Source organism: Scyliorhinus canicula, unplaced genomic scaffold (genome assembly GCF_902713615.1).
Source record: "Scyliorhinus canicula unplaced genomic scaffold, sScyCan1.1, whole genome shotgun sequence".
In the NCBI taxonomy this organism is placed as follows: domain Eukaryota; kingdom Metazoa; phylum Chordata; class Chondrichthyes; order Carcharhiniformes; family Scyliorhinidae; genus Scyliorhinus; species Scyliorhinus canicula.
The window spans coordinates 213,752-236,242 of record NW_024056011.1 but is presented as its reverse complement, the minus strand read 5'-3'; the positions used below and the strand labels follow the sequence as shown (position 1 = coordinate 236,242).

The following is a 22,491-nucleotide window of genomic DNA, read 5'->3' as shown; positions in this document are numbered from 1 at the left end:
GCGTAAGTTGGGACGGATCCCGGATCTGGAGGCGGGAGGTCTGATCATAGGGGGGACTTTAATACGGTGTTGGATCCTTCACTGGATCGGTCCAGCTCTAGGACGGGTAGGAGGCCGGCGGCGGCCAAGGTACTGAGAGAGTTTATGGATCAGATGGGTGGAGTGGATCCATGGAGGTTTGTGAGGCCGAGGGCAAGCGAGTACTCTTTCTTCTCCCACGTACATAGGGTCTACTCATGGATAGATTTCTTTGTGGTGAGTAGGGGACTGATTCTGAGAGTGGAGGAGGCCGAGTATTCGGCCATTGCAATCTCCGACCACGCTCCACATTGGATAGAGTTGGAGATGGGGGAGATCCAAAGTCCGTTGTGGCGGTTGGATGTGGGGTTGTTGGCGGAGGACGAGGTGTGTAGGAGGGTCCGGGCAAGTATTGAGGGGTACCTTGAGGTGAATGATACGGGGGAGGTTCAGGTGGGGATGGTCTGGGAAGCCCTGAAGGCAGTAATTCGTGGGGAGCTGATATCCATCCGGGCACACAGGGAGAGGAGCGAGAGGAGTGAGAGGGATAGACTGGTGGGAAAGATGCTGGAGGTGGACAGGAGGTATGCAGAGGCACCCGAGGAGGGACTGTTGGGGGAGAGGCACAGCCTGCAGGCTAAATTTGATTTTCTGACCACTAGAAAGGCGGAGGCACAGTGGAGGAAGGCACAAGGGGCAGTGTACGAGCGTGGTGAAAAGGCGAGTAGGATGCTGGCACATCAGCTCCGTAAGCGGGATGCAGCTAAGGAGATTGCTGGAGTGAGAGACAAGAGTGGGAATGTGGTACGGAAGGGGGTAGAGGTGAATGAGGTCTTCAAGGGCTTTTACGGGGAACTGTACCGGTCGGAGCCAACGGGGGAGAGGAGGGGAATGGAGAGGTTCCTTGACAGGCTTTCTTTCCCGAAGGTGCAGGAGGAGAAGGTGGCGGGGCTGGGTGCGCCGATTGAGCTGGAGGAGCTAGTCAACGGGATCGGGCAGATGCAGTCAGGGAAGGCACCGGGGCCGGATTGGTTCCCGGTGGAATTTTATAAAAAGTTTGTGGACCTAGTGGGCCCCTTGCTGGTGCAGACACTCAACGAAGCGTGGGAAGGGGGGACTTTGCCCCTGACGAAGCCGCGGGCGCTGATCTCGTTAATTTTAAAGAACGACAAGGACCCCCAGCAGTGTGGTTCATACAGGCCCATATCTCTCCTCAACGTGGACGCTAAGGTGCTGGCAAAAATCCTGGCCACCAGGATAGAGGACTGTGTGCCAAGGGTTGTACACGAGGACCAGACAGGTTTTGTGAAGTGACGGCAGCTGAACACGAATGTGCGGAGATTGTTGAATGTCATCATGATGCCGGCGATTGAGGGGGAGGCAGAGATAGTGGTGGCGCTGGATCCGGAGAAGGCCTTCGATAGAGTGGAGTGGGGGTACTTATGGGAGGTGTTGGGGAGGTTTGGATTTGGTGAAGGGTTCATTAGATGGGTAAGGCTGCTATATGAGGCCCCGATGGCGTGCGTGGCCACGAATAGGAGGAGGTCGGAGTACTTCTGGCTTTACCGAGGGACCAGGCAGGGTTGCTCTCTGTCCCCCTTGTTGTTTTCACTGGTAGTCGAGCCGCTGGCGATGGCGTTGAGAGATTCAGAGAGGTGGAGAGGCTTGGTGCGAGGTGGAGAGGAACATAGGGTGTCGTTGTATGCCAACGACCTGTTACAGTATGTGGCGGACCCGGTGGGAGGGATGCCAGGAGTGATGGAGTTGCTAGCCGAGTTTGGGACCTTTTCAGGTTATAAATTAAAGTTAGGCAAGAACGAGGTGTTTGTGGTGCACCCTGGAGACCAGGAGGAAGGAATTGGTAGGCTCCCGCTTAGGCGGGCAGGGGAGAGCTTTAGGTACCTGGGGGTGCAGGTGGCCAGGGACTGGGGGACTCTTCACAAGCATAACTTCACCAGACTGGTAGATCAGATGGAGGAGGAGTTCAGGAGGTGGGACATGCTTCCATTGTCGTTGGCGGGGAGGGTACAGTCCGTCAAAATGACGGTGCTTCCGAGGTTCTTGTTCCTTCTTAAGTGCCTTCCCATATTTATCCCCAGGGCCTTCTTTAGGAGAGTGACCAACAGTATTCTGAGCTTTGTGTGGGCACATGGGACTCCGAGAGTGAAGAGGGTGTTCCTGGAGCGAGGGAGGGATAGAGGCGGGCTGGCGCTGCCCAACCTTCTGGGGTGCTATTGAGCAGCCAATGTGTCAATGGTGCGTAAATGGGTGATGGAGGGGGGAGGGGCAGCGTGGAAAAGAATGGAGATGGCGTCATGTAGAGGTGCGAGCCTGGGTGCCATGGTAATGGCACCGTTGCCGCTCTCCCCTAAGAGGTTTACCACAAGACTGGTGGTGGTGGCGACCCTAATAATCTGGGGACAGTGGAGACGGCATCGGGGGGGAAACAGGGGGCTCGATGGAGGCTCCACTGGGTGGCAACTATAGGTTCATCCTGGGGAACACGGATGGGGATTCAGGGGCTGGCAAAGGGCGGGCATCAGCAAATTGAGGGACCTGTTTATTGGCGGGAGGTTTGCGGGCCTTGGGGAACTGGAAGATAAATTTGGCCTTCCCCAAGGGAACATGTTCAGATACCTGCAGGTAAAGGCGTTTGCTAGGCGACAGGTAGAGGGATTCCCTTTGCTGCCCTCGCAGGGGACGATGGACAGATTGCTTTCGGGGGTGTGGGTAGGAGAGGGGAAGGAGTCTGGCATCTATAAGGTAATGCAGGAGGTGGAGGAGTCGTCAGTGGAGGAGCTGAAGGCTAAATGGGAGGAGGAACTCGGGGAGCAGATAGAGGACGGGACTTGGGCGGATGCCTTGGAGAGAGTCAACTCTTCCTCCTCGTGTGCGAGGCTTAGCCTCATCCAATTTAAGGTGCTGCACCGGGCCCACATGTCCGGGACTAGGATGAGTAGGTTCTTTGGGGGTGAGGACAGGTGCACCAGATGTTCGGGGAGTCCAGCGAACCACGCCCATATGTTCTGGGCATGCCCAGCACTGGAAGAATTCTGGAAGGGGGTGGCGGGGACGGTGTCGAGGGTGGTTGGATCCAGGGTCAAACCAGGGTGTGGACTCGCAACTTTTGGAGTTGCGGTAGAGCCGGGAGTGCAGGAGGCGAAAGAGGCCGGTGTCCTGGCCTTTGCGTCCCTAGTAGCCGGTTGAAGGATTCTGTTACAATGGAAGGATGCGAGGCCCCCAAGTGTGGAGACCTGGATCAGTGACATGGCGGGATTTATAAAATTGGAAAAGGTCAAATTTTCCCTGAGAGGATCAATACAAGGGTTCTATAAACGATGCCAGCCTTTTCTGGACTTCCTGGCTCAGAGATAGGTATCTTGGTCAATAGCAGCAGCAACCCGGGGGGGTGGGGGGGGGGGGGGGGGGGGGTGGGGGGGGGTGCATTATTGTAGTGTTTATTCTGTAACTTTATAGTGTGTTAATTTGCGTTGTTGTTAAAATGCTGTGTTGTTCATGGAGGTGGGGCGAATGTATATGATTGTTAATATTATTGTTATTTTCGGTATTTTACTGAGGTGCGTCAATGTTGTATAAAATCAACATTTTTCAATAAAAATTATTTTAAAAAAAAGATATTTAAAGTAACCCAGCCACATTGTATCCTCAGAAAATACTCATTCAATCACAACAAATAGGGACTAAATCCCTCAGCAGAACCTATTGTCATGAGACAGAGTAATTCGATAACCTTTTTCAGCAGAATCACATAAAAATTGGAACAAAATTTCAAAACAGAATCCACCAAACCGACATACCAGTGAACGGATTAATCGTTAAAATAGAAAAAAAAGAACAAATTCTGAAGTAAAACTGTGAGTAAATAATTGAATGGTTTTACCTGCAGTCACCGTCACCATGGTGCCTTGTCCCCAGTAGCCGATGGTGTGGCCCAGCCCCTGATACATGTACCCTGCACAGTAATAGATGGCGGTGTCTTCGGTCTCCATGCTCGTCATAAGCAATGAGAAGATGTTATTTGACGTGTCTTTGGACGCAGTAAATCGATCCTTGATTGCTGGGGCATAGTTGCTGGATGAACTACCGTACCAAACCAGCCACTCCAGCCCCTGTCCGGGAGCCTGGCGGACCCAGTACATGAAGTAGCTGCCAAGACTGAAGCCGCTGGTTTTACAGGTCAGTCTCAGGGAGCCTCCGGGACGCCCGGTCTCTGCCTCTGGCTGAGTCAACACAACATCCGACTGGACACCTGTAAAAATATATCAAAAAGCCCGAGGATTAATGCTGGTGAAATGATTGGTGACTGTGGGACATTCCAGAGAGAGACTAACACTGAGACAGTAACAGTGAGAGACTTGGACAATAAAAACTACTCACGGGATAAGAAAGTCAGCAACGAACTGAGAGAAATGGCCCACCTCATCCTTCTGGTCACTTGGGGGAAATTATTGTGTCAGGAAGTCAGTGAACAAACCAGCTCCCGGACTGTTGGATTCGGGTCCCAGTGAGCGGCATTTAAATACCCGGCAGAAGGGGGCGGCTTTCCAGGCGCCGCCTGTTGATTCCCTGTTGGAGGCGGCGACTGGATCCACGTCCCACCTTCCACACCCCCAACAGAATGGACCCAGAGATTTACTGTAGGTTATTATTAAAATTAACATTTATCTGTATCGGATAGTTGGTTGTCTGAATGTATTCATTGTGATGTCTCCATTTATTCTTGTGGCAAAAAGAAATTGAGAATCTGTTAATTGTAGAAAAAAATGTTTTAAATCAAATCCCTTAATTTCTGTTATTCTCAGGGGAATTAACATAAAGGATTAAACAATACATGAACACGGGAAAAATACCCTGTCAGTCTGATTTGCAAGCGTCTTTACCCCAAAACAACAATAACGTATTATCTATCAGAGGACTTGATATCGATTTAGGTAACTAAATGCCAAGGATGAACAAAGTGCTTCTATTTACAATGTGGATGACAAGCACTACATAATTTAGTTTATTACACAAGGGGATAGCACTGTGGTTTCACAGCACCAGGGTCCCAAGTTCGATTCCTCGCTGGGTCACTGTTTGTACGGAGTCTTTACGTTCTCCCTGGGTCTGCGCGGGTTTCCTCAGGGTGCTCCGGTTTCCTCCCACAGTTCAAAGACGTGGAGATTTGGTGAGTGGCCATGATAAATTTCCCTTAGTGACCAAAATTACGCATTACGTAGGGTTAAGCGGATAGGGTGGAATTAGGGCTTAAATGGGTCGGTGCAGACTCGATGGGCCGAATGGCCTCCTCCTCCACTGTATGTTCAATGTTTGTTTCTTCTCACATTTTGCCGCTGAGCCTCAGACAGTCCTGTAAACATTAGCGGTAAAAGAAGCCGCTTGCCTGATAATTCAACAGTGAGTTGACAGAGAAACATTAAATTGACATTAACATTTGACAAAGAAGTTAATGAATCGGAACGGACACTGCGATCAGCAAAATTATCCTTCAGCATCCAAATCGTTGCCGCTAATTTTATTGGCCCACCGGTTGTCTAACATTCACTCGTGTTGGTAACACAGGATATCAGGACTTTGCGGCATATTACACAATATCACAAGAATAAATATTTTAACTTACACTGAAGCAGGTTATGAACTGGTCAATTCTCCACTCGTTGGCAGCAATGAGAGGGACTGTTAAATCATGGCAATCAGCAAAAATTAAACTGCACAGTGCTAATCGGGTATAAGAGGCTCCTCCGTTTAAACGAAGCGAACAACTCGGATAATGTCCCAGGAATTCCGGCAGCTTCAAGGCATTTTCATTATTATTTTTTAAATTTCCTTTTTCGCAATTGTATTCATCTTGTACGGCTTGTGCATTGTGTCCATCAACACCACTCACTCTCACTTTATTAGCTTCTTAACAAACGGACTTTAATAACTATAGTGCCCTTTACTCAGAACTAATATAAATTAAATAACATCGCGTCAGTTTCCTATTTTCCGATCGGGTTTAAGCTGAGAGTGAACAAAACATTCACTGAAAATTATTTACTTAGATGGAACACCATGTAAAACGTTTACTTCATGCGCGACTGAAACATTTATTGTTTGAATGGATCAATCCCATTTAATCCATTCATATTCAGGTTAATCTGCCCCACACAGTATTTGGCAGCAATCCAGCCGCCTGCAGTCAGGGAGGCTCGAATGTTCAATGTTGTTTACAGGAAGCATCTGGATTTTTTTCATTGATCTGTTTCCTCAGTACTGACCGCTTGGCTGCAAGCCAACTTCAAACTCGTAACATTGTCAATGAGGACTATTTATAAACAAATCTACCCAGCAACAGTACTGGAGATCATTTAATGTTTTAATTTGTGAACCTATGTGAACTGTTCCCATCTCTAAAGAAAGGAGAGTTATCCAGCTTTTCATGCCCCTCTTATCAACAATAGCAGGCTTAAGGATCTCCCAATATCTCATGTGGGTAGAAATACAAACAGACTATCAGACAGAGTACATTTTGGAACAGATAAACATGTCTAATTATATGTTTTCCATTTATTCTTCCGTGGAATGTGGTTCTCACTGGAAAGACCACCATGTCTTCCCTACTCCTAATTACTCTAGAACTCAGACATGTTGCTGGCTGACTGGAGTCCCGTGTAGACAAGGGAGGGATATCATGTTTCCTTCACCAGTAAAGCAGCGGGGACTTCATGGTCACGGTTAGTGTGCATTCCAGATTTATGAACTGAATTCAAATTCCACCACCAAGCATGATGGGATTTGTGCCCGAGGTCCCACAGAATAAGCTCGGGCCGTTGGATTCCTTATCCAATGACATTAATACGACGCTACCATCTGTCGAAAAATAAAGGGATTACTGCGTTGATGCAGAGATGAATGATAGTTGGATGCCTGAAATGTTTTGATTGAGGAATCAGTGAATGGATTGATGAATGTTTCCAGAGATGGACCTAAAAGATCCTGTTCCACATTTAAATTTTTGTGCTTGACTACGTCATAAATTAAAGCAGGTCCTTTATAACTTGTGTCAGACTGATACATTCGGTCCTTCGAGATTTTCTGGATGAATTCCAACCAGAGACTATCGGGAACTAAAGAGCTGGAGGTCATCAAGAGCAGATTAGAGGTATTCCTGATGATTTTTCTCTGCTGATGGTGAATCTTCATATCAAAGGCAGAAAGCGGGAACATGCTAACGTCGAGGAGGGACGGTTATAATATTTGGAACATGTGGTCATTCCATTTGCAACAAATCACTCGACATGTCCTCACCCAAATTAGTGAAGGTAACAGGCTAAAGCATATTAATGTGATGGCAGATCTACTGCGAAACTCAGTGGACAGCTGCAAATTTTGAATTGCTTTCCAAAATAGTGTAATACAAAAATCGGGATTCAAAGATTCATTAACTTCATATTATATGCAGGAATTTTCGAGCGTCACTTTAAGAATCATTACACTCTCCAGTTTTATGTCTGTTTTTTTGATTATTTGCCAATATAATGCAGAGGCTGCTGAGTAGCTGCTCATTCTCCTTGGTCTCGTTTAATTCACTTTCATGGGTTTCCTCCCACATTTCCCCAAAGACGTGCTGTTAGGTAGAACATAGAACAGTACAGCACAGAACAGGCCCTTCGGCCCTCAATGTTGTGCCGAGCCATGATCACCCTACTCAAACCCACGTTTCCACCCAATACCCGTAACTCAACAACCCCCCCTTAACCTTACTTTTATTAGGACACTACGGGCAATTTAGCATGGCCAATCCACCTAACCCGCACATCTTTGGACTGTGGGAGGAAACCGGAGCACCCGGAGGAAACCCACGCACACAGGGGGAGGACGTGCAGACTCCACACAGACAGTGACCCAGCCGGGAATCGAACCTGGGACCCTGGAGCTGTGAAGCATTTATGCTAACCACCATGCTACCCTGCTGCCCCGAATTAGACATTCTGAATTCTCCCTCTGTGTACAGGAACAGGCGTTGGAATGTGGTGTCTGCGGGATTTTCTCAGTCACCTCATTATAGTGTTAATGTAAGCCTATTGTGACACTAATAAAGATTATTATTGATGTATGTGAATTGATGATAATTGGTGAATATAATTATTTAACTCTCTGAATTGTGACAATTGGTAATATTCACGCCATAGAAATGCCAGACAATGACCATCTCCAGCAAAATGGAATCTAACTATCGCCCCTTCATATTCAGTGATATTGTGATCACTGAATCCCCCACTATCAATATCTTGGGGCTACCATTGACCGGAAACGGAACTGGAGTGGCCATTAAAGGCTGAGGCTACCGAGATCCGGTCAGAGGCTAGGAAACCTGTGGCGAGTAACTCAGCTACTGACCCTGTTCACTATCTACAATTCCATCTTCAATGGAATACTCTCTACTTGCCCGGCTGGGTGCAGCTCTAATAATATCGAAGAAACTCGACATCATCCAGGCCAAAGCAACTCATTTGATTATAAACTCTTGCGCAAACATTCATTCACATCAGCTGATCCCTCTTCTCCCTCTCAGATTTGAGTCACTTCCACAGGCACAGAGCAGCCATATCTGGCACCTAATGTTAAAATATTTTAAGACACTCTCTATGTCTGAAAAGGCTAAACGCCAAGACGTCTTCAAAGAAAACGTCAGTGCCAGAAAGGCACCAGTTCATTCACTTAGCCGCATCACCACCCCTTCACTGTCTTCTCTCTCTCTCTCTCTCTCTCTTTCAGATATCAACTTATTTCAAACTTTCTACTTTGGTATAACCTTGTTAGCGAAAATATTTTAATTCCCCTTCTTCTCTCCCAGTGATAATCCTCTGTCCATCTCCCCTTCAGTTAATGTGTTTTTTGTAGAAATAACCTAACTTTTTAAAGGGAATGGGAATGGAGGTGAATTTAATGCAGAGACCGGCAGCATTCTTGATGCTGTCAGAGTGAGTTCACCCTCACAGGCAGGAAGGCTGATCACGGTGATAACATGAAACTGACGCCTCCTGTTTCATTCTCAGGTAACACAACTTCCTGTTTCTCTGCTGCCGGTTCCAAACCGCACATCTCACTTCTGAGCAAAAAATAAATCCAGGAGACACAATCTGGTGAGAATATCTGTCAGTGCGGCCTGCATCTGTCCATAGAGTCCGCGCAGACTCACACAGATCACATTGTGGTGACATTTAAAATGAGCCTCGTGTGATCTGTTCAGAGCTTCCATTCGAGGACATAACTGGATGGTCAGTGGATCAGTCACTGAGTTTCTACGGTTATCTGAAACCAGGAAATAACATCCTACATTTTATTATTTTATCATTCTTCCTCTCTCTGTGCAATTTGTTTTTACTGTTTCTCAGCTTTTATCTGTTAACACAGCGTATCTCTTTCTCCTCTTCAGGAAGTATCTTCGCTCAGTTTCACACTGTCTATCTCTCCATTTATCGCTCTCCTACTTTCTGTGTGTCTATTTAATAAACCTGCTTTAAAAAACCTTGACGGTTTGAACAGAGTAATTAAAGAGAGACTATTACAAATGGCAAACGGGTCTGTAACCCGAGGACACAGAATTACTGTGTTGAACAGGAAGATTAGGTTTACACAGCGAGTTCTCATGAACGGGAATAGACAGCTGGAAAGAATGATTGAATCCGATTTAATGGTAACTTTGTAAAATGACTTGGATAAATAGTGAAGGTTTTAAGAATGAGGGAGAATGGGTCCATTTGGATGGTTCATCTATGTCATCATTCCGGCACCATTTGATAATAATAATCTTTATTATCTAAAGTAGGCTGACATTAACACTGCAATGAAGTTACTGTGAAAAGCCCCACGTCGCCACATTCCCGCTCCTGTTCGGGTATACAGAGGGAGAATTAAGAATGTCCAGTTCACTTAACAGCACATCTTTCGGAACTTGTGGGAGGAAACCGGAGCACACGGAGGAAACCCACGCAGACACGCGGAGAACGTGCAGACTCCGCACAGACAGTGACCCAAACTGGGAATCGAACTTGGGACTCTGAAGCTGTGAAGCAATAGCGCTACCATTGTGCTACCGTGCTGGCCGAATGTACCTACCTCTGTCCTTCATTGAGGCGAATCAAATAATCATTACAAGAACATAAGAACTAGGAGCAGGAGTAGGCCATCTGGTCCCTCGAGCCTGCTCCGCCATTCAATGAGATCATGGCTGATCTTTTATGGACTCAGCTCCACTTTCCGGCCCGAACACCAACCCTTAATCCCATTTTTTCTTCAAAAAACTATCGATCTTTACCTTAAAGACATTTAATGAAGGAGCCTCAACTGCTTCACTGGGCAAGGAATTCCATAGATTCACAACCCTTTGGGTGAAGAAGTTCCTCCTAAACTCAAGTCCTCATCTACTTCCCCTTATTTTGAGGCTATGTCCCCTAGTTCTGCTTTCACCCGCCAGTGGAAACAACATGCCCGTATCTCTCCTATCTATTCCCTTCATAATTTTAAAGGTTTCGATAAGATCCCCCATCATCCTTCTAAATTCCAATGAGTACAGTCCCAGTCTACTCAACCTCTCCTCATAATCCAACCGCTTCAGCTCTAGGATTAACCTAGTGAATCCCTCTGCACACCCTCCAGCGCCAGTACGGTCCTTTCTCAAGTAAGGAGACCAAAAACTGACACAACACTCCAACTGTGGCCTCACTAACATCTTATATAATTGCATCATAACCTCGCTAGTCTTAAACCTCCATCCCTCTAGCAATGAAGGACAAAATTCCATTTGCCTTCTTAATCACCTGTTGCACCTGTAAACCAACTTTCTGTGACTCATGCACGAGCACACCCAGGTCTCTCTTGCACAGCAGCATGCTTTAATATTTTATTGTTTAAATAATATCCGTTTGCTGTTATTCCTACCAAAATGGATAACCTCACATTTTTCAACATTGTATTCCATTTGCCAGACCCTAGCCCACTCACTTAATCTATCCAAATCCCTCTGCAGACTTCCAGTATCCTCTGCACTTTTCGCTTTACCACTCATCTTAGTGTCATCTGCAAACTTGGACACATTGCCCTTGGTCCCCAGCTCCAAGTCATCTATGTAGATTGTGAACAATTGTGGGCCAACAGGATCTCTGAGGGACACCACTATCTACTGATCGCCAAACCAGAGAAGCAACCCATTAATCCCCACTCTTTGCTTTCTATTAATTAACCAATCCTCTATCCATGCTACTACTTTGCCCTTAATGCCATGCATCTTTACTTATGCAGCAGCCTTTTGTGTGGCACATTGTCAAAAGCTTTCTGGGAATCCAGATATACACATCCATGGGCTCCCCGTTATCCACTGCACTGGTAATGTCCTCAAAAAATTCCACTAAATTAGTTAGGCACGACCATGCCCTTATGAACCCATGCTGCGTCTGCCCAATGGGACAACTTATATCCGATGCCTCGCATTTCTTCCTTGATGATAGATTCCAGCATATTCCCTACTACCGAAGTTAAGCTCACTGGCCTATAATTTCCTGCTCTCTGCCTACCTCCTTTTTTAAACAGTGGTGTCACGTTTGCTAATTTCCAATCCACCGGGACCACCCCAGAGTCTAGTGAATTTTGGTAAATCATCACTAGTGTATCTGCAATGTCCCTAGCCATCTCTTTTAGCACTCTGGGATACATTCCATCAGGGCCAGGAGACTTGTATACCTTTAGCCCCATTAGCTTGCCCATCACTACCTCATTAGTGTGCTAATCCTATCTATTGATATCCATGGTGTATATCAATAATTGTCAGGACTCTTTCAGAAGTCCGTCACTGTTTACAATCCACTTCTGTGAACAAAGTAACACTGGATAGAACTTGCTTTGAAAAAGCAAAATTATCTTGAACATTTGTGGCACTAATTCTTCCTGTGATGTGGTTGTGACTTTTAAAGTTTGCACCCCAATCTGATTTTGAAACATTGGTTTCCAGAAGATTCTGGAACCGGGTCTTGCGTGACTGTGTAGATGGAGAACTGATGGGAAGAATGATAAGAATTCCCGTGGCAGATGCACCATTATCACCACAGATATCAGGAACCTCTGGAGTCCGCCATGATGGTCCTCCCCTTGGGTATTAAAGATCCCAGATGGAGTCAGTCCCACGCGCCTCTCTCGTTGATGTTTCCAATCCTTTCTAATGCACGGAAGATCGAGTCAAGGCCCGGAGCGTCATTGCTTTCTCACAGTTCCACTTCATAAAATTCGGCACCCTGCTTACCTGCACATCAGGTTGATGTGGAAGTGCCAGATTTCGACCGGGGTGGGCACAGTAAGAAGTCCTGCAACACCAGGTTAAAATGCAACAGATTAGAAACAGACTCTGTTATTGATACACTGGAGCCTGTCTCTGATTATCATTATACGAGCCCCCAGTCTGACCCCAGGTCCTGTGGTGCCTATTATTGATACACTGGAGCCGGTCTCTGATTATCATTATACGAGCCCCCAGTCTGACCCCAGGTCCTGTGGTGCCTATTATTGATACACTGGAGCCGGTCTCTGTGATTATTTATATACCAGACCCCAGTCTGACCCCGGGCCGGGCAGTCTCTGTTACTGATACACTGGAGCCGGTCTCTGATTATTATTATGCCAGAACCCAGTCTGACCCCGGGCCCGGCAGGCTCTGTTATTGATACACTGGAGCCGGTCTCTGTGATTATTATTAAACCAGACCCCAGTCTGACCCCGGGCCCTGCAGTCTCTGTTATTGATACACTGGAGCCGGTCTCTGTGATTATTATTATACCAGACCCCAGCCTGACCCCGGGCCCGGCAGTCTCTGTTATTGATACACTGGAGCCGGTCTCTGTGATTATTATTATACCTGACCCCAGTCTGACCCCGGGCCCGGCAGTCTCTGTTATTCATACACTGGAGCCAGTCTCTGATGATAATTGTACTGGGGCCGTTGCATGACTCCGGGCCAGGCAGTTGTAAATCACTTCATCATTAATGGAAATATTTGTTCGTTATTTACAAATGGTGTGGGGGAGGGGGGAAATGACGTCAAGCATCATTGTTGTGCCAGTAACCCGCACTTCGGTGAATGCAGATACTGATCAGTGTTTGTCTGTCCTTCACCTATGGATCTGAAGTTTATGGAATAATGGACAATGGGCACCAAGGAGTTTCATCTAAACTATCACGGTGAGAATTGATCCGCATTATATGGTCGAGGCTCCGGACTTGGACTTGCACCCACAATTTTCTGACTCAGAGGTTAAGTGTACCACCATGACTTGATGCCGACAAGATCTGTCCGCAGTTCCCATTACATTAGAACAAAGGTAACTGACCACATATACTAGAAATCTAAAATAAACACAGACGCCTGCTGGAAAGACTCAACAGATCAGAAATCGGATGGAAAATTCGTTTGTTTTTCGCACATTCAAATTATTTCCACCTCGGAGGAAGGTGCGGGGAAGTCGAAGGATTTTATGGAGGCTGATCAATAAACCTGGTTCAGTTGCACAAACAGTCCTCCCATGGTCAACAAATCCTGGAGTAGAATTATACCCAGGTCAAACAGCTCAGAAGCAGAAGTGCTGCTCAATATGTTACTCGGCGGGTCGCATTTTCAGAGAGAAATAGTTCGTTCAGGTGGATGAACCTGGTGCTGATAGAACATAGAACATAGAACAGTACAGCACAGAACAGGCCCTTCGGCCCTCAATGTTGTGCCGAGCCATGATCACCCTACTCAAACCCACGTATCCACCCTATACCCGTAACCAACAACCCCCCTTAACCTTACTTTTATTAGGACACTACCGGCAATTTAGCATGGCCAATCCACCTAACCCGCACATCTTTGGACTGTGGGAGGAAACCGGAGCACCCGGAGGAAACCCACGCACACAGGGGGAGGACGTGCAGACTCCGCACAGACAGTGACCCAGCCGGGAATCGAACCTGGGACCCTGGAGCTGTGAAGCATTTATGCTAACCACCATGCTACCCTGCTGCCCCCTGCTGATGTTCTGTCAGTGACATGAAACGTGAACTCTGTTTCTCTCCTCAGATTCTGACTGACATGCAGAGAAATTCCAGCAAATTCGAGTTTTATCTGCCTAACACTAGCTTCATCCAGTTCACATTGCAATGGTGCCTGACTCTAATTCAACATTGGGAAACCCATTTGCTGTTGTGTCAATGTTCGCTGTCTCTCACACAGACAACGGATATTTGAGATGCCAACTTGATTCGCTGCACCAAGCTACTCTTGTGTCAGCATCAGACTCGATCCAGAGATGTGTTCAGTCCTGCACTGCAGGTTGTAACTATTAAATTGCATCAGGCCCTGTATTGTGCACGTTCATATCAGCAATGTCTTAGGTATTTTAATTGCGTCTCCTAAAATAAGAGTGGGCAAAAAACGCTGCTTCGGTAATGTATGTACAAATAGTCCGCCGCCATTCAAGTTTTAATGCTCTAATTCTCTGTTATTATTTATGGAATCTGTATTCCTGTCACATCGGAATTTGCTCCTGATGCCTGCATTATCTTTGACCTATTCCACTTATTAATGTTCAAAATATTTCGACGATTATGATCACAAATACATGCGTATTTCTAGTGTTGTCCTACAAGATGGAAGTGTCCGGACGTTTGGAAGACGCTGCCTCAGTAGCCGTGGTGAGTTTCTATAGTACATCTTGTATATGTTACATAATCTGACGCTCTTCGTCGGTGGTTGAAGGATTGGAGGTTTGTGGAAGTGATATCAATCAAAGAGGCTGTTTTATCCTGTGTTCCTAGACTTGACTTGCTTTGGTAGACGCCGTATTTATTGGGATATTCGATTTTAGTTTCTGGTCAATGGTCACTCCCAGGATATTGATGTTGGGGGATTCCACAATAGTAATTCCATTCAATGTCAAGTGGCGATGGTTTGATCCTCTCTTGGTCATTGCCTGCACTTGTCACTTGTCAATCAAACCTGAATATAGTCCAGATCTTGTTGCATTCTTCATAGGCTGCTTCAGTATGCGAGGGGTCGCAAATGGTGGATTAATATTGTGCAGTCAACAGAGGGCACCCTCATTTCTGACTTTATGAGTAAAAGAAGATCATTGATAAAGCAGCTAAAGATGGTTTGGCCCAGACCACTATGCTGAGGAATGTGGCAGGTTATTTTTAAGTATAATTGAGACAGAGCCTCATGTAATACAAACAGGGACATGTTTAGGTTTAGTATTAGTGGAGACTGGGGTCTCGTGAAGTAACAATTGGCCAGGGACCATTTTCATATTAGCCGAGGTATGATTCAGTGCTATTGTAACTTCCTGAATGCTGGGTGTAATATAAGGAGGGCCTTGGTTCAACTGTTAACAGCTGGGATTCAGCAGAGTACAGTAATAACTGGGCTCTTTATCATAAAATCAGAAAGGTGGCCGAGCTTAATAGATAAAGTCCGCCATCGTCCCAGATGACCATAGATGCTTTCCTCTTTTGAGGGGACAGAGCTAGCTGGTGATGATTAAACCTGAGGCAAGGGGCAAGGTTGGGAAGGCAAGTCCTTCAGGAATAACGTTAGCCAGTACGAATTCACCCGTGCTGTTGGCCAGGTTCTGCATCACAAACCAGCTGTCTAACCTACTGAGTTAGCTAATATGGTGTCTCGTTTAATTTGATGTCATTTAATTTCATTCACTGAGGAAGGCAGCAGTGCTCCGAAGGTTGGTGTTTGAAACAAACCTGTTGGACTTTAACGTGGTGTCACACTTCTTACTGTGTCGTTTAATTTGAACACAGACCGGGCCATTGTCTCAATAATTGAGACAATCTGTGCTTCATGTAATGTCAGCACATCACGGTGTCACTGCCACCAAATGGCCAAACGTTATTATTACAATTCTCATTAAAAAACAAATATTTCATGGGCTTTGGGCCTCACTGGCTAGACCCAACGTTTATTCACCATCGGTTCCCCATGAACTGATTAGCTTCCTGTGCCATTTTATATTTTAAAATTCAACTTTCAGCTTTTGTAAGATTTGAACACATGGCGTCAGGAATTGGCTGGACATCCAATTACTAGCCCAGTGGCATTACAAACTAACCCACTGCCGCCCCTTTAAAACATAGTCAGAGGGTGTTTTCAATGCAGAGAAGGCCTTCCACCAGGCATGCATGTGCTGGCCGAATAAAGGGGCGATTATCTATACCACTCATTTCTCTGTAAACTACCATTGATTTTTCCATTTGAGATAACAATCCAATTACCCTTTGAAAGCATCCGTTGACCCCCCCCCCCACACACACACACACACACGCACACGCATTCAAACAGTCCAGTCCACATCCTAACCACTGATTGGGTGAAAATGTTTCTCTCATGGCTCCATGATTCCTTTCCCAATTACCTTCAATCTGTGCTCTCTGGTACTCGATCCTCCCACCCATGGGAACTGTTCCTCCATATCTACTCTGTCTAGAAGCCGCATGATTTGCAATACCTCTCTCAGATCGCGTTTTAAACCTGCTCATCAAGGGCAGCAGTCGCTACTTCTCAAATCTATCTTCGTGAATAAAAGTGCTAGTTGCTTATCTCTGGATCCATTCTCATAAATATTATTAGGCAGGGGGTGATTCACCTAGACAGCGCCAATGCTCATAGGCAAGTCATTGAAAGTAGACACAAGTTGACAGAATCGGAGCTATTTTTGAAAGTTTTACAGGAGGATAAATACAGCTGAAGATGTAGATAGATTAGGATCGATGAAGAGAATCAATCAAGCGAATACAACAGCAGATTGGTAAGTGTAAATCAAATGTATCGACAGTGGAAGGAAAAACAGACAAAGGTATAGAGATGACTAAAACAGCCAATGTCCATTACGATTCCGAAAAGCAAAAACACGCATTGGCCACATTGCTCTGCAGTGCCTCCTCTCCAATGAAGCATTCTGATGGAGGGAGAAAAGTTCGATGGAATTCCTTCAAACATGGAATCTCCGTAACTTTCAGCACCAAAACTACAATGAGCTTTTGATGAGTTGCCTTGAACATTGACCGCTGTCTGGGTGAATCACCCCCACCTTGATAATGAAACAACATTGCGTTTAATGCCCGCCTTATTCTTATTCCTTGAGACATTTGTCGTTGTTCAGTTGGTGAGTTCCTTAAAAACAGATGTTGATGGGTTTGTTGACTATAAGGTAATAAGGAATTTTTGGATAGCTCAGGAAGTTGAATGTCAGGTCAACCAATCAGGATCTATTGAATGGCGGAGCAGGTTAGAAAAACCAAATGGCCCACGCGAAATCATATTTCTTATCATCTTCTGTCTTCTGTGCAATTAGCTGTTGTGGGAACATTTCCAGTGGTTCGATATTCATTGCCTGACGTCGTAGATTGGCGGGAAACAAATGGACGTTAATCGATTGGGCGGCAAGGTGAATAGTAGGTTAGCGCTGCTGCCTCTCATCGCCAGGTACACGGGTTCGATTCACACCTCGGGTATCTGTCCGTGTGGAGTTTGTACAATGTCCTCGTGTTTGCGTGGGTTTCCCGCTCTGCTACCCTCCCACAGAGCAAAGATGTGCAGGTTAGCTGGATTAACCATGCTAAGGGACCATGCCCCTTAGGGTGGAGTTTCAGGAAGAGTATGGAAATTCGCCCGAGATAGGACGGTCTTTCGAAGGGACGGTGCAGACTGTACGGGTGCAGAATGGCTTCCTTCTGTACTGTCGGGATTCTGTTCCTTGCAGAACAAAAGAACTGTGAGCTGATTGGGTGTCACCTTTGACTGTCAGGAATGAGCCAATCGGCATAGAGTCTGAACTAAAACAAGTCAGTTTAAAATCCCTCTGTTCAAATCCACCATCTGTTCTGTGGACATGTTGGGAGTTACTTTTACTCATTCCTCTCAGTTGCGGCTCTCCTAGCCGGTAATAGCCACGGTGGGGGGAGGGGTGGTGAGGGGGGGGGGGGGTGTCAGGCAGCCGCATCTCCGAGATGGTCGATCGATACAACTTGTTGACTGCTGGGCTGCATCAGAAAATCGGCCCTGAGCGAAATCCGCCGTCAACTCAGCACCGCCACCCTTGTGCCTTGGATTCATGTCGCATTGCACTCACCCCCGATCTGGCCTGGGTTTGCGAAATCCTCCCAACTGTCCTCACCTGAGACAATTCACACCTCTTTCACCCTGTGACTATCCCTCTCACCAGTTGCTCCCTCCGGACCTGTAAAGATTTAATTACTGCAAATGCTCGCATTCAAAGCATCGTCTAGCCTCATTGACTTTGTCAATATATATGTTTCTGGGACCCACCTCTTCATTTACCCGAGGAAGGAGCAGTGCTCCGAACGCTGGTGATTCGAAACAACCTGTTGGACGTTAAACTGGTGATGTAAGACTTCTTACTGTGTGCCTTCCGGACCGCAAACTCAGGCAGTCCTGTCTGGGTATTGACGGTCCCAGAATAAATAATAAGCATCGTCGGTATAGGTACTGATTGAAGTGACATCTCTCCTTCTGTCTGTGTCAGTGAGGATTCCGCTGAGTCACAGAATCTCCATCGCCAGACCTTGAGCACATATGAAAGCGGAAATCGTCGATTAAACTTCAACTGAATTGTACTGAAGGTACAAAGTCAGTTAGTGTTATATAAATTAGAAGAGTTTCCAGCGCAAAGAACCTATTTCAGCTGAACTGGTCCATGTTCCTTCCACTTCATCTCGGTGAATCAGGAAAGTTTTTACGGCTCTTTTCTCCCTCGCCTGCTTACCTAACTATCGGGAGAGTGGTTTAGAAAGTAGAACTCACAAGGAGCCAGTTGAGATTGGTGAAGACGCCATAGGGCAATAGGTAAGCAGGCGAGGGAGAAAGAGCGGTGATGAAAGTTTTCTCGAATTTTTCTCGAATTCCAGATTGGATCATGTTGGATCTCTATATTTATGCATGTTAGTTTTAGAATCTTCCATAAGTATTAACGACTTGTCAAGTCGCTCTCATTCGAAATTCTTCACTCAGTTTACAGCAGTCATCAGGTCACTTCTGAGTCTTTCCCCTCAACTTAAGGAGGGGACGCCAGTCTGTACAACATTCCTTAATGGTTGGAATTTATCCATTGCGGTGTGTTGTTTCTATTGTGGTTTGTGTCCCCATGTTCGACTGGTAAGGAAAGACAGAAATGCTCGCAATCGATCAGAACCCAGAGTGGATATAGATTTTTACTCCTCAAGGTTTCCCATTTTGTCACATTTATTACAACAGAGAGAAACTCGTAAAAGATGAAAAATTTTACGTAACTGATATAAACCCAGACCATGTTGAGAACGGAGAGCGACATTGTTTTCAGAGATATTTTATTCATCTCAGAAAACTGTAAAATTAAACAAAAACAGAGTCCATTGGCAGAAGCTTGACTGGAGCCACTTCCTGCTGAACATATGACAGGAACATCGCCTCGAGAGCTGCGTCTGATTGGCCTGATATCATGTCTGTAACCACAAGTCTGTGTTTATTGCAGAGGCTGAAAATCTAACCGTACATTTCGCTGATCACCAACAGAACGGTAAAAATCAACAAAATTTGATCTTTAATTGACCTCAGCGACTGTTTAATCAGTAATTGTCCTGAAAGCTGTTCTCTGGAAGAATAACAAGGTTGGATGCAGATGAGATGTTCTATTTATTTCAGTCCTCGATCACTAAAATAAACTGAACTGGGCTGCCGGAAGGGTAGGGGAGGTGGTGGGCTAGGGTGGTGGTGAATGGAGTCGAGCTTGATTAAGATTCTACTATGGCACTCAGAGAAATGATCTCTGTGTTGTTCGTGGGATATGCCACGGACGGGGATTATGCTGGCATTTTAGTATCTGAAAGCTTGTAATTTAACATACATGTATTAACATACATTTGAATTTAGCTGCAGAACTTAGAATTTAATGCAGGTGAATATACCCAGGAACTAATGTTTTTTTTTTTAATAAATGTTTTTATTCAGTTTTCATATTTTATATTGAACAAATTACAAATTGTTAGGAGAGAGAGACAAAACAAAAAAAAAAAAAAAACCAAACACGCAAAAATTAACATACATATTTACAGGTAAGCATCTTCGTAGTAGTAACTGCGCCCCCCCCCCCCTCAACATGTTTATTTAGCTTGGTTTTGGGCCTTAGCTAGCCATCGAACCCCCGTAACGAACCTGTAGCCCCCCCCCCCCCTCCCGCTACCTTCCCCCGACTATTCTTCCTCTTGTACATTGGCCACAAATAGGTCCCGGAACAGTTGCATGAATGGCTCCCACGTTCTGTGGAAGCCGTCGTCCGACCCTCGGATGGCAAATTTGATTTTCTCCATTTGGAGAGATTCCGAGAGGTCGGACAGCCAGTCCGCAGCTCTGGGCGGTGCTGCTGACCGCCAGCCAAACAGGATTCTACGGCGGGCGATCAGGGAGGCAAAGGCAAGGGCGTCCGCCCTCCTCCCCAGGAATAGATCTGGCTGGTCTGAAACCCCGAAGACCGCCACTATCGGGCATGGCTCCACCCTCACCCCCACCACTTGGACATAGCCTCGAAGAAGGCTGTCCAGTACTCCACAAGTCTGGGGCAAGACCAGAACATGTGGGCGTGGTTGGCCGGGCCTCTTTGGCACCGCTCACATCTGTCTTCCACCTCCGGGAAGAACCGACTCATACGGGTTCTTGTTAAGTGGGCTCTATGTACCACTTTTAGTTGCGTCAGGCTGAGCCTTGCGCACGTGGAGGTGGAGTTGACCCTATGCAGTGCTTCGCTCCAGAGTCCCCACCCTATCTCCATCCCCAGGTCGTCCTCCCACTTCCTCCTTGTTGCGTCCAGTACGGTGTCGTCCCTATCTACCAGTCGGTCATACATGTCACTACAGTTCCCTTTCTCTAGGATACTTGCGTCCAGTAGGTCTTCCAGTAGTGTCTGTCGTGGCGGTTGTGGGTACGTCCTTGTCTCCTTTCGTAGGAAGTTTTTGAGCTGCAGGTACCGTAGCTCGTTCCCCCCAGCTAGCTGAAATTTCTCTGTCAGTTCGTCCAGTGTTGCGATCCTGTCGTCCGTGTATAGGTCCCTGACTGTCAGTGTTCCCCCGTCCTGCCTCCACCTTTTGAAGGTGGCGTCGGTCAGTGCTGGTTTGAACCTATGGTTGTTGCAGATGGGAGCCCTGTTCGACATTTTGGTCAGGCCAAGTTGCTGCCGCAGTTGGTTCCAGGATTGGAGGGTGGCTGTCACCACTGGGCTGCTGGAGTGTTTTTTGGGTGGGGATGGGAGTGCTGCCGTGGCGAGGGCCCGGAGGGAGGTTCCCATGCAGGAGGCCTCCTCCGCACGCACCCACTCAGCTTCTGGCTCCTGGATCCATCCCCTTACTCGCTCGGCTGTTGCTGCCCAGTGGTAGAATTGTAGATTCGGGAGGGCTAACCCTCCCCTGGTTTTTGTTTTTTGTAAGACCTTCTTTGGGATCCTAGCATTTTTACCCCCCCATACGAACGCCATGATGAGTTTGTCCAGCGCTTTGAAAAAGGCCTTGGGGATGTAGATCGGAATGGATCTAAACAGGAAGAGGAACCTGGGCAGTACGTTCATTTTGATCGTCTGAACTCTCCCCGCGAGGGAGAGCGGGAGTGTGTTCCATCTTTGCAGGTCCTTTTTAACTTCCTCCGTCAGGCTGGTGAGGTTCCATTTGTGGATCCCTTTCCAGTCATGTCCAGGAACTAATGTTAAAATATGTTTAAAACGCAGTGAAGTAACTTATTTTGACACGTGTTGTGTTATAGTCAATTGATTATATAATTTTCTCAATGAATTAATATATTATTATTTATGTCTTATTTTTCTTCCCATTTTCAAATACTGCATCTACTTTATGCTTTTTTCTCACTATAATCCTTTGATTCTCTCTATCTGTTGTTATCTGTTCGTTTATCTCTCATCGTGTCTCCGACCTTATTGTCTCCACATCTCGCCACCGGGTCCCTTCACTGTACCTTGGCTGGTGAATTCGTTGAAACGGCAATTTGAGAGGAATTTTATTTTCGACTCTCTGAACTTGAATGTCATGTGGGGGAGGGGGGAGGGGGGAGGGGGGAAGGGGGAAGAGGGGGGAGGTGGGAGGGGGAGAGGGGGAGGGGGAGGGGGGAAGGGGGTGGGGGAGGGGGGAGGGGGAAGGGGGGTGGAGGGGGGAGGGGGGAGTGGGAGGGGGAGGGGCAAGGGGGGAGGAGGGGGAGGGGGAGGGGGAAGGGGGGAGGGGGGAGGGGGGAGGGGGAGGGGGAGGGGGAGAGGGGGGAGGGGGAAGGGGGAGGGGGGAGGGGGTGGAGGGGGGAGGAGGGAGGGGGGAGGGGGGAGGGGGGGAGGGGGAGCGGGGGGAGGGAGGGGGAGGGGAGGGGGGAGTGGGGGAGGGGGAGGGGGG

At 46.9% G+C, this 22,491-nt stretch overlaps 1 gene segment (V, D, J or C); it reads right to left on the bottom strand.

Annotated features, from left to right (window-relative positions):
• LOC119961500 overlaps positions 1–4,531 on the bottom strand; it is a 31,847-nt gene extending 27,316 nt beyond the window's left edge. Inside the window, 2 exon segments of the C gene segment in view lie at positions 3,920–4,288; positions 4,417–4,531. Coding sequence covers positions 3,920–4,288; positions 4,417–4,462 — 415 coding nt within the window.
• Positions 4,532–22,491: the final 17,960 nt, after the last annotated feature.